Source organism: Enoplosus armatus, chromosome 19 (assembly GCF_043641665.1).
Source record: "Enoplosus armatus isolate fEnoArm2 chromosome 19, fEnoArm2.hap1, whole genome shotgun sequence".
In the NCBI taxonomy this organism is placed as follows: Eukaryota; Metazoa; Chordata; class Actinopteri; order Centrarchiformes; family Enoplosidae; genus Enoplosus; species Enoplosus armatus.
The window spans coordinates 7,251,285-7,263,926 of NC_092198.1; the positions used below are offsets into that span (position 1 = coordinate 7,251,285).

At 43.2% G+C, this 12,642-nt stretch overlaps 1 protein-coding gene across 1 annotated transcript; it reads left to right on the forward strand.

Annotated features, from left to right (window-relative positions):
• The first annotated feature begins 1,057 nt into the window (after nt 1-1,057).
• tbx18 (T-box transcription factor 18) lies at nt 1,058-9,129 on the forward strand. Its single transcript, XM_070926029.1, has 8 exons — nt 1,058-1,292; nt 2,754-2,916; nt 3,319-3,420; nt 4,548-4,719; nt 5,230-5,397; nt 6,596-6,660; nt 8,015-8,109; nt 8,588-9,129. The coding sequence occupies exons 1-8, from the start codon at nt 1,058-1,060 to the stop codon at nt 9,127-9,129; spliced, it is 1,542 nt and encodes a 513-aa protein (XP_070782130.1).
• The last annotated feature ends 3,513 nt before the right edge of the window (nt 9,130-12,642 follow it).

Below are 12,642 nucleotides of genomic sequence, written 5' to 3' on the forward strand. Positions count from 1 at the left end.
TACAGTTTTATTTTAGTGCATTTACAGCTTCTCAGTCGAGAACATTTGTGCTGTTGCAATGAAACGTGCACTGGACATTTGTTTTCCCATTGAAGTCAATGACAATGTTACCAATATTTCACTACACTTAAGTCAAGCTGCATAGTTGTTTTGTATTAAATACAGCTTGTTATGATGTCATGAAGCGGAGCTTTTGTTGTGTGGGATTGTTGCTCAATGACATGCAGAACTGATAAGACTCACGCACATATTTCATAGACCCAGCTCTGAATTCAGATTATTTAAAGATGTCTTGCACAAAAAGAAAAAATAAACACATTTTGAGTATATATTTTCTTTCTATATGTGCCAGTGACCATATATATATATATATATATACATATATATATATATATATACATACATACATACATACATATGCAGCCTAACCAAATATATATTTTGGCCGCTCATAGTTGTAATGATTATCACATGCACAGATACATTGAGACCTTTCTTACATGCTGTAAGAAATGCTTATTTCCACAAGTGGCCACCGTGCAGGAGGTAGCCTACTAATGGCCAGATATGCAAAGCATGTCGGGCCGGTGTGTGAAAATGCGCGCAATGCCCCAGAGAGACGCTCCTCGCGCTCCTTCGCCTGAAGACATGATTCAATCACCAGCTTTACTTTTACCACATAAGGCGGCACGAGCGGCCTCCACAGCGGGCGGGACCAGGGAAAAGTTCCGGGGGGCTGTGATTACTTGTGATTGGTTGCTCTGGGTTGTGATTGACAGGTCCCCTTCTCCGGCTCTCCTCTAAGCTCCGGTTGTTGACACTCTCCAAAAGTCCGCACGGCTCTCACGGATAACGGAGACATTATCACAGCTCGTCCCGGCTCCCTCTGTCCCCTCTGCTGTCCGCCTCGAGGACGGACCGAGCCGCTCCGAAAGCCCTGGACTGTCATCGTGGATTCCCTTTTTTGCGACTCTCTGTGTTTTGAACTTTTCTTGCTCCCTGCAAGCTCGTGACGCCGTCTCCTTCCTCTCCTTCCTCTGTCCCGAGACCGAGAGAAATGGCAGAGAAGCGGCGGTCCCCGTGCGCGCTGAGTGTCAAGGCGCATGCATTCTCGGTAGAGGCGCTGATCGGAGCCGAAAAGAGACGCAGGACGGCCGGAGAGGATGCTATGTCCCCCGCCTACGAGGACGGAACTGATGCCTCTGATCTAACCGGGAGCCCGGGGCCGCGGGCCGACAGAGCGTGCACCAGTGACCGGGGCAGCGAGGCAGAATGTGCAAGTGACGGATCCCGTAAGTAAATAGTAGTAAATACAACACTAATACAAAAATAATAACAATGACTGCATAAAATAGCCTCTTGAAATGGCAACATTGGCATTTTAAAAGTATGATAATAGACTTGAATAAAGGTGAACATGTCGCATTAAACCAGGTACTTTCTCTATGTAGACTGTAATTGTTTTCAGAGATTTCTTACTGGTATAGCCTCCAGCAAATTATTTAAACATCAATCACAGGCCGTGCGCATTTAACACCCTGTTACTTTTTTTTAAAGGAAAAAATTGAAACTTGCTCTTAGCTGACATTTATTTTTCAATAAGAAGCAGCACGGTTCTTTTCATTAGGATTATGCATGCTCTCTTCCGTTTATTGCCGAGGAAAATTCAGCAACAAGACGCAAAAGGTGCTGATTATAATGCAAAATAATGGTAGGCTTTGGTCAAAGCCACACGGTGGAAATGTGATATCATATCATGGCACTGGTCTTGTAAATATGAGCGGTGTGAGTGTGGCTAATGGGAGACGCTTTATGAGTTGTGTTGCAATCATAAACACGCCAATTAGCAGCGTATAAAGGCAGGGAAACTGCCACGGAAAGGATGCTAAGAGGTCTGCAGAAAGCAGAAACCGACTGGCCCTGACAAATTACAATTTAAATCTGCTGCAAGTTTAAAATGCACTTGGCTGAGGATTTGTCTTTGTGTTAGTTTGGCTTGTTAGGCCCATGTCTAATGTCCATAAATTTCCACCACCTGGCGAGGCCTGTGTTGAATAGCAAAAATAACAACAGCGGTGAGACACATAAACACTACTATTAGGGTGTCCTCTAAACATATCCTCAATATTAAAACGCAGATTTAAACTCAAGTACCCCATAATGAAAAGCATTATACAGTTCCTTTTGGGACTTGGAGTTCAGTAATGAGTGTATAGTAAACTTGCCATTTTCTACTGTATCATAATATACTGTGGTGTATATATTCAGTAATAAGTGTAGAGTGACGCGAGTTTAAAGAGACATATATAACCATAATATTCATACAAATTCTGAGCTTTCAGTGCACCAGTATTCAAGAGTGACGTTAGTGAATGTAATCATAAGGCTACTTAAAAGTATTTTATCTCCTTGAAATGAAAAAATAACGCGCAGTGCGGAAGGTTTTTTTTCATAATTGCAAGATTCAGTGAATAGGTCATATTCATATAGGCTGTATGTAAAATGCAAAACGTGTTTCATACAGTCACAGTATATATCATACTGGGTGATTATATCTAGTCATGTAACAGGGAGTTCGTCCTGCTGTAATGTTTGTGTGCTTTTAAAATGTCTTGTATTCAGATTTTAGTCTCTTCTACGAGTCACAGGACAAAATGTCTGCAGTAACATCTTGTAAGTGTATAATTCTTGGCTTGGATGGGTGTGTTGTTGCTATTAAAGCGTGTTATTAATCTCGCCTCTTTCCGGTGCAGCGGAGAGCGAGGACGTGCTGCTGGAGAGCCCGCAGCCTGCAGCTCTGTGCACGGCGCCGGTAACCGGCACCGGAGAGGAGACCCGCGTGGACCTGCAGGGATCAGACCTGTGGAAACGGTTCCACGAGATTGGCACGGAAATGATCATTACCAAGGCCGGACGGTAAGACAGAGTTCATATGAAAATGAAATGTTTCGGGAGAGGAAAAAAAGAAGAAAGAATTATACTTCATACAATATCGGAAAAGGGTGTCTTGTATAAACATGCATAAAATATTAAATAAAAAAGATTAAATGATGAGATAAAAACAGCAAATCAGCTATAAAAACAAGCATTTGAACCAGATAATTATAGAAAGCAGAATTGATAATACAGTAACCCCTAACTAAGCCTGCACAGCCTCTCTGTTGTATTATTATTTGTTTTAAGATATTATTAATATTATTATTATTATTATTATTATTATTATCATCAAGTAGTAATGCCCGTGTGCTGTAAATCCATGCAGCCCTGTAGCTGAGCTGAAATCTCCATTGCACATGATTTATTTGGTTTTCCTGTCAGGCGGATGTTCCCCGCTATGCGTGTCAAGATTACGGGCTTGGACCCGCATCAGCAGTATTACATTGCCATGGATATAATCCCGGTGGACAACAAACGATACAGGTAAGACGCACGAAGCACGCGCACGCTCACACTGCGCAATGCCAAGGACAAACGCGGCCATGAAACCTTGTGATACTTTTATGGATTTTAAAATTACATTTCATAAACGTCAAAAGAAAATAAACTGAAATTCGTGATATGAATTTCAAAGCGACACCGAAGCTGTAAGGATTGTATCAGTGGCCTGTGACCTCACGCGCATGTCTTATAGAAACGGGAATATTACAGTCATTTTCGTTAGCATGTAGTCTTAATTTAGACTCCATGCACACTTTTCCTGGGACAACACAAAATCCTTCAATTGTGCAACCCCAGTCCTGTCTCCACAAATGGCGCTTGGCACCGGTGTTTTGTCACGGCGGTTTTGCCGTCCCTTTTGGAAAAGGCCTTTTGGACGCCTAACCTCTCCACCCTGGAAGGTCAAACCAACAAATGTCGTTATAATGCAGAAGACAACAGCGTGTTATTGCAACGTCGTCACTGCAGCCAAGTCATTGCACGCTATACACGGCAGGTCTATCATTTCAGGCTTTCAGGACCCGTTTATATGTGAACACATTTTTAGCGGCGTGGCGGAGTGATGAGTGACATCCTGGAGGACAGTCAGTCATTAGATCCAATACAGCAGAATACAGAGAAACGTTCAGGAGGAGGAAGGAGAGTCTGCAGGGTTTTAACCAAACGCTGAACAGCAGGTGACGAACACACCTTCAACCAGATGAGGAACTAATTAGTAGTTGTTTCTAGCTGAAGGCCAGGACACCTATAGCCTTCGTTTTCAGCTACAGAGGACACATTTAACTGCATAACTAAAATAGTAAAAGAAAAACAGCTTGAAAATCAAAACGTCATATAAAAACCACACAAGAAAAATGTGTTTGATCCGCTGTATTTGTTTAACATTTTTAATATATGTTTGCCTTCAGCATATAAGTAGGCAGATCAGATTACAATTCTAGATCCTTTCTAAAAGAAAAATGTAAAAAGCTCTTCGTATCACTTACCTGTTATTATTCCTGCTCGTTGGTGACAAACTGTTCTGCATAGGAAATGAGGTGCATAGCAGGACGAAATCCTACCTCGGGACATTGTGTTCATTTACTACGTTGTGTGTGTGAATTATGAAGGTACGTGTACCACAGCTCCAAGTGGATGGTAGCGGGGAATGCGGACTCCCCTGTGCCTCCCAGAGTGTACATCCACCCGGACTCCCCGGCCTCAGGAGAGACGTGGATGCGTCAGGTGGTCAGCTTCGACAAACTTAAACTGACCAACAACGAACTGGACGACCAGGGACATGTAAGTGCCACAAAGACCGTCTGTAAAAATATTTATTTTATACTATATTATGACTGTGATATTTATGGGTGTATCCACCTCATTGTGGCCTTCTTTAATGGTATTTTATCTTGTTATAATCTGACTATATAATTCAATATTTTGATTTTGGATTGTTTTCCTGATAATTCTACAGCATCCTTTAACATAGTTGTGAACGTTATTAAAAAGTCAAATTTTACAAGACAATAAAAGTCTGCAACTGAGTTGTTCTGCTACATTTTGTAATAATTACAAGAATTAGCCTACAACTACAATATATATAGAAAAATCACCATTCTGACATCATTACTAGCTCTGTAATTCCCTGTAGGTCTGTTAGTTGGAGGTCTCTGATATGACATTTTGTAGATGTTTGTATGTGTTTCTTTGTGTGTGCAGGTGCATGTATCTCTGTGTTTACATGTGTGCATGTTCGTTATCCAACAGTCATGTTTTATAGCTGTGAATAATTGTTCCCTCCCTGTTCAGATCATTCTGCACTCCATGCACAAGTACCAGCCGCGGGTCCATGTAATCCGTAAGGAGTGTGGAGAGGAGTTATCCCCAGTGAAAGCCATCCCTGCTGGGGAAGGCACCCGCACCTTCTCCTTCCCCGAGACTGTGTTCACCACCGTGACAGCATATCAGAATCAACAGGTAGCGCAGCTGACCTCCACACAACCACATTTCCTCTTAAAACTAACACCACTGGATGAACCAAACACTCTGAAAGCGCCAACATGGCCAAGAAACACATGTTTCCAGCATGCAAGTGCTACACTGACTGCCCTGCTGCCAACAGATAGCCTATTATTGTTTGTTTTGTAGTTTTGTACTGTTTGTAGTTACTAGCTAGCGATGACTGATAAGGTTTAAAACAAATTTCTGCAGGTCACACCGGAGTATATGTTCAGCTACGAGTTTCAGACAGAGCAGGACAATTTTATATATAAGTAAAATAAGAAATAAGAAACTATTTTAATTTCTCTATAATAAGAATTTCATGTTTTGCACCTTGGTCTGGTCTGCATTTTAAAGGTAGATTCCTTTTTGAGTGTGAGTGCATGTGTATGTCTGTGTGTGTGTGTGTGTGTGTGTGTGTGTGTGTGTGTGTGTGTGTGTGTGTTTTTCAAAAGAGAGAGAGAGAGTGAGAGAGAACGTTCCTGCAGTGTTTCACCAGTTCTTCCAAGGAAACGCTCATTGGACTGATTGTTAAGAAAGGACGGTGCTACTCCCTTAAGTTGATTTTTTAAAGCACTTGCACATTTCTACATTGCTCGAGCGACTCACATTTTCTGGATTTTGTTCACCAAATTTTGAAGTCAGTGTCTTCAGTGAAGGAAAGCTACTGGTTTTTCTGGATTTTTGCACTGGACCAGTCAATGTGAGCTTTGAAGTACGATGTTAGCTGGGGTTGGCTGGCCCACAGCACACGATGGCTGAAGTTAGAACATGTTGGCGATGCCTATAAAAGTCCCTTTGGATGTGGGTCACAGAGCTGGGCCTTAAACACCACCCACTGCCTGGGCAGCCCCACAGACGCTAACGAACATGCGCGCACACGCACGCACACACACACACACACACACACACACACACACAAATATTCCCATATATGTGCAAGGAGACACACAAGTACATGCTTGAATTTCCATATATATTCAATGCATACAAGCAGCTAAATTGGCGGCTAACTATGCACAAGAACATATTTATTTATAGATCTGACTGAAAGATTACAGAGAAAGAAAATTATTTTGGCTGGAAAGAATCTTCCGTTATACAGTATATGTTATCATGGACTTTGTAATAACTAAATTTTTGGAAATAATTAGAGTCTTATTTTACTTTTCAGATTACAAGGCTGAAAATTGACAGAAACCCATTTGCCAAAGGCTTCAGAGACTCTGGCAGAAACCGGTGAGTTCATTTCAACCACAGAGATTTTCACATTATCTAGTGCATTAGGGGTAATGTGGGATGCATGACTGCATTATATTCTGGCTTGGTTGTGGTTTTTATCACGGCTATTTCAGTCCGATTTTTATGGGGAGCAAAGCTATGTATTTATTTATTTTTTTCTAATGGAAAATGTGCAATGGCCTCTCATTAAATCTGTCCTAAATGGCAGAAAAGAAATTGACTAAACTGAACAAACGTGGCACATATTATTATGATTTCACCATATTAATCAGTGATGCATTTTCATTTAAATGTGCTAACTTTAAAGGTACATTAATTCCCGCAATTGCATAGTTACAGGCACATGCTTTGAGAGGGAAAAATCTAACCTCGGCTGCAAACCTAAATGGAGCGTCAGATTCCAGCCGGCCTCGGGAACATAAACATCAACAGCAAAATAATAAAAGTCCTGAAGAAAATCTGTATAAACACATTTCTAAACATATATAAACACAGCATTAAAACAACACAGCAGTAAAACTCCAACAGTCTCCAAACAGCCACTCCCCTGAGGCCTCACCGAAATCATTAGACAGGAGGGGAGGGACGGGGGGACGGGGGGGGGGGGGGCAGGAGAAAGAGGAGGTGAAGGAACGCGTGAGACAGAAAATTTGAGAGGGAGGAAGGTAGAGAACGGCAAACTGGATAACCCTGACAGCTGACCCTATAAAAGTTAAACTCAGGAAGGCCAAAAAAAACCTCCCCTTAAATATTACAGGAAGAGTTAAGCAGTTTGCTAAATAAACTTCTGCTCTGATAGGCTGCTTTGGAGCACACAGAACCGCTCCGGGCAGCTTGTCTAAATTATCACCGTGGCTACAACCCCGCGGGGGGGAGGACTTTTATCCTCACGCTAACGAGGGGTAACAGAGCACTCGCATTACCCCGCCACAGCAACCCTCTGCCCCACCTAGAGGAGGAGGGAGGCGCAGATTGGGGGAAGGGGAGTCCCACCTCATAAATCCTTGCTGCGGCTTCCTGCTCCTGCGTCCTGATTCGCCCGTAAAAGCCGTGTGAAAGCAATTACCTCTGAGCACCCGGCTGGCAGCAGCCAATCGCAACGTGGCGTTTATGCCCCTCATTACCTGCGGTCTCCATGGAGACGGCAAGAGAGGCCCCACGAGCGACTAAGATGGCCGCCAGGTGGTTGGTGTAATGTGCAACCCAGTGAGGCATGCTGGGAGAGAGCAGCTGCAGCTGCATCAATGACTGAAGAAGTGCAAGACAAGGAAGTTCTGCTCTGAGTGATTTTGTGAGGATTCATCAGTGATGCTGATGTATGTGTGTTAATGTTCATTTATGTGTTCCACAGGATGGGTCTGGAGGCTTTGGTTGAGTCTTATGCATTCTGGCGTCCATCTCTGCGAACACTCACATTTGAGGACATCCCTGGCATGGCCAAGCAAGGTAGGCGCCCCTATTTACAGGATGACAGTGTTTGTCAGTGCCTTCAAAAACGTTTATGACCATTACAACAATGATCTATATTACTGTTTTCTGATCTGCCACCACTATGGTTAAAGTATGGTTAGGTTTAAGCACAATAAGTACTTGGTAGATGTTAGGAAAAGATTCTGATCATGGTTACAAAAAACCAAAGATGACTGTTGGTAGGAAGTTATGCAAAAGTTGGTCTCCCTGTCAAAGTCTTTTATGAATGTAACTGATAGCGGCAACGTTGAATTTTATCATGGCATTGACAAAGAGACAGTATTTAATGTGGATCAGTCACGTCAGGGCCAATACACGATTCGCCTAATAAAGTTAATACTGATCCAGTTTATTGGATCCCTAGTTGTTTTAGGCATTTGAGCACAACAACCAACGCTATCATTTACGTAGATTTATGTTTCACTTTTCTGTTTTTCTCGCTCTGTTTCTGTACGTATCCCAGGAGCTCATGGAGGGGTCGGAGCATCACCTCACCTGCTCTCCACGTCCCCATGCTCCTCCCCTTTCCAGGTTTGCCCTCTCAGCCCGCCTGACTACACCTGCAGCCGAGCCACACACCCTCTCCATCGTTATAGCAACCCCCCGGAGCCGTTCCCCCCTCCCAGAGGTCCATCGGCGTATGAAAGCGAAGGATTCTGTTCCCTGCCTCTCCCTGCTTCTCAACTTGGCTATCTATCTAACCCCACCCCTCAGGGCTACGCTGGGCTTCGCCTCCACACACCACCCTACAGCCTGTACGGTTACACATTCCCTCCCTCACCACGCCTCGCTGCCAGTCCTGATAAAATGGCCGCCGCTGTCACTGCCAATCATCAGAGTCCCTTCCTTGGCTCGTCTCCCAGTGGGACCCTAACGGACAGTCTGGGTGTGCTCAGTGGAGGACAGCAGGGCTTCTTGTTTGACTCTCGGACTTTAGGACTGGCAGGTAGCCAGCCGGGAGGTGGGGCCTCGCAAGTCACTGCCCACATGGGCTGAATTTGACTCCAGACATCTAGGGTTGTCATGAAAACAAAATGACACCACCCTGGAATGGGTGTAAGTTGCTTTTGGTTCAGAAAGTTCTACAGATTAATCATCCATGTGCTGAACAAGCATCGTGCTGAATTGTGGACAAACAGAGAGAAATGACAGAGCTTGTCAACTGAAGGAAATATTTTTACCAAGTTCTTATCTTTCAAGTATGTTCTCTAGGACATGCATGTGCAGCTGCACTGGTCACTAAAGGGAGAAACTTCCTGCGGCTTTGGATAAAGAGTCCAAACGATGAAACCCAGTGACTGAGCTGGAACTGAATATGGATTGGGCAGAAACTGGGCTGGCCCAGGCCCTCAAAGCGAGCACTTCAACCCCTGGCAGGAGGCCCGAAGCAGTAACTATTATACTCACACAGCATTCTACATTGCCTCCTTGATCCTGCCTTCTATGGATGGAGTTACTGAACACTACTTTTGAACTTGTTTTTATGGGATCTATTGACTAAGTTCCTTTTGTCAATTGAATCCTTTGTCATATCATGCCTGGCAGTGTTCCCGATCAAGTCTTTGGAATAACAAACATGTAGCTCAAGTCCATGTAGTAATATGCACTACAGGCAGGGCCTTTTCACCACTCAGACTTTTTAAAAAACTTTTACACACCAGGAGCCTGTCACATATTCACATGATGACATCATGGCCATGATGGGAGCCATGGGAGATATCCCAGTGACAGTTATGGACTGATGAAGTTAAAGCGGGGGAATGATGGATGACAGACTGATCTACATATTCTACGTCTGGTTTGACAGACGTTTACTTGATGCAGCAGTTTGGGTGTCAGGCTGAAGTACATCTTTCCTTGTGTGACACAGACGTAACTGCACATGACGACTCTGTATATAGCGGGGGGAGGCGGGCAGGAGGAGAGATGTGTATATAAAGGGCTGTGTGACCCTTCGCACTTAAAAACCCCAATGCACCTGCTTCTGCTCTTTAGACTGGGTCAGGAACGCAACAGCCAACCCTGAACTTGACCGAAAAGCTTTTCTTTGCAAACACGCGCTATATCAGCACGCCCTTTGGCCGAGGACATTAACATGTTCTGTGACCTTTTTGAGCCAAATAAAATATATCTATTCATGTCACAATGTTAATATGTAATCAATATCTTACTAATTTAACTAATTTTGTATTGTTTATTAAGGCAATTGTGAACGTCCGTGTGTGTGAGCGTTTTCTTTCCACATTTCTTTTTAAACTAAAGCAATTACAATGCTTAAAATATATTTCCTTGTGAAAACAAAGAATGAAGGACTGAATGCTTGTGTATTCTCACTCGTGTGTATGCTAGTGGTATTGTGTAAGTGTGTGTGTCTGTGTGTGATAAAGCAGTCAAAGACGGGCTGTTCCACAGGCTTTGGATGCCAGAGAAATGAAAAATACCACAGGGAGAAAGAACAACTCTCAGGCGCACACACACACACACACACACACACACACACACACACACACACACACACACAAGCACAAACCACATCGCCTTTATTGTGAAATGGCCATGCTAAATACCTACAACTCTGCAGAATTGACAAGTCACACGAGGCAGGGTGTGCAGTGGATGTGGATGTTGGTGTGAGGGTGCAGATATGTGTGTGCACATTTGTGTGTATGTGTGTGTGGCAACAGGTGGCTGAGTTGTCAGCGAGTGTGTGACCTCACAGTCTCAAAGTTCATGTAGATCCCTGAGAATTGGCCCCCCCCACCCCCACTCCAAAGTCATACTACTCTGCTGAAAGCATGAGCCAAGATTTTTCAGAAAGCTGTTTGCTGTCACTGCAGCTTTGTAATTTTAACCCATTTTAACACCTGAACAAGCACACCAACTAAAGAGACAAAACACAGACATATTTCTTCTGTACCTCGTATCCAAAACAAATTTTGAAAAGAAAATAAGATGATTTTTAATAGCTACATCTCTTGTAATAGCTAGTACTAAAGAGCCTTTGTTAGTAAGGATATGAAAAGAATAACTTCAAACAGAAGACAACATTAACTTTCGCAGTTACCCAAAACTATACCCTATTTTATCTTTATATCATGACTGTGCAATAAAAAGACTATTAAAAACTACAACTGGAATGGCAGATAGGCCTGAGAATGAACTCCTGAAAACACTCTCCTTGTCTGCGCAGAATGAACTCTCAAGGTGGCCATTTTGAACTTCACTGCACTTGGAACTCTACAAATCCCATTATCTCAACACAAATGAGCTCAAAACCATCAAATAAGATAAACAATCTTGGAGCCAACAACTGGTTACAGTGGACTACATTCTGACGCTGTAGCTCGCCCTCAGTCTCTCAGTGTGACCACATCCACTTTGGGTTTTTGAGATGCAAAGTGGGGAATCTCAAATTAAAATCAACTGATAGGCCACAACTGTACAGCATGCAACATTTTGTGGAAAGTCAATCTGTTGATTTAGTTGTACGATTCTTAAATGATTTTTCACCTTTTCCAACTATTCATCCCAAAAGTTGCTGACTCTCTGCTGCTGTCACCCATGTCCTCCTCAGCTCAGCTCCCCTGCACCCCCCCACCCTCAGTTGTCTCCTGTCACTCTGAAGGTGAGAGGTGCTGACGAGAGGAGCACATGTGAGAGGGGAGAGAGGACAGAAGGGGGGGGGGGGGGGGGGGGGAGCTTATTTTAGAACCCAGGAATGATTGGCTTGTTGTTTCTGAGTGACAGGGGACAGGACCCCTGCCTGGTGCATCCGTACCACACACACTGAAGCGCACACGGAAATATGCACATTTATACACAATGCTAGCTACATCTCCTTCACCCTGTTAATTACTGTTCAAACCTTTCCAGGAGTTCTGATTTTCGGAGGATAGATCAAATTAAGTTACACACACTCATATATTCACACAGACACACTTTTGCATGGTGTCAGTGGTCTAGTGATTCTCGGCAGAGGTGGAGACATTAACACTTGTGTACGACCAGGTGCCGACGTGACAGATCTGTCACGCTATCCGCCTGGAGGAGGAGGACAGGAGGGGAGGACAGAAGAGGAAGGAGGGATGAGGAGCCAGAGAGCAGGAGCACTACTTTTTGTTTCAGTCAGCACTGAGTGGGCCTCCAATGTTGAAGTCTAATGAACATCAAACGTCTTCTTACATTAGAACTAAATGTTCCCAGTAGATGTAAATTACGAAAGCAAATCAGCAAAGCCTCGTCAAGGTTGAAAATGATTTGCATTGATTGATCTGCATTTTGTGTTTCCATTCACAATATAAAAATAATATAGATAATATATAGTAGATATAACAAATAAAAGACACAATATTGATGATGGATTTAGTTTGTAACCACAAAAGCTTTTTTGCATCTGGTATTTTAATGTGTCATCACAACAAATTTCACAGTAATACAAATCACTATGTTTACTATATCATATGTACTTGTAATATCTATTATTACCTAAAGTAGACTACTTTGATTTAC

What these genes read in the sequence shown, in the direction of transcription:
- tbx18 (XM_070926029.1), top strand. Translation starts at nt 1,058, where the DNA reads ATGGCAGAGAAGCGGCGGTCCCCGTGCGCGCTGAGTGTCAAGGCGCAT. An exon ending in AACTGGACGACCAGGGACAT is followed by an intron (nt 4,720 to 5,229) that starts GTAAGTGCCACA and finishes CTCCCTGTTCAG; the next exon opens with ATCATTCTGCACTCCATGCA. An exon ending in AGAGACTCTGGCAGAAACCG is followed by an intron (nt 6,661 to 8,014) that starts GTGAGTTCATTT and finishes TGTGTTCCACAG; the next exon opens with GATGGGTCTGGAGGCTTTGG.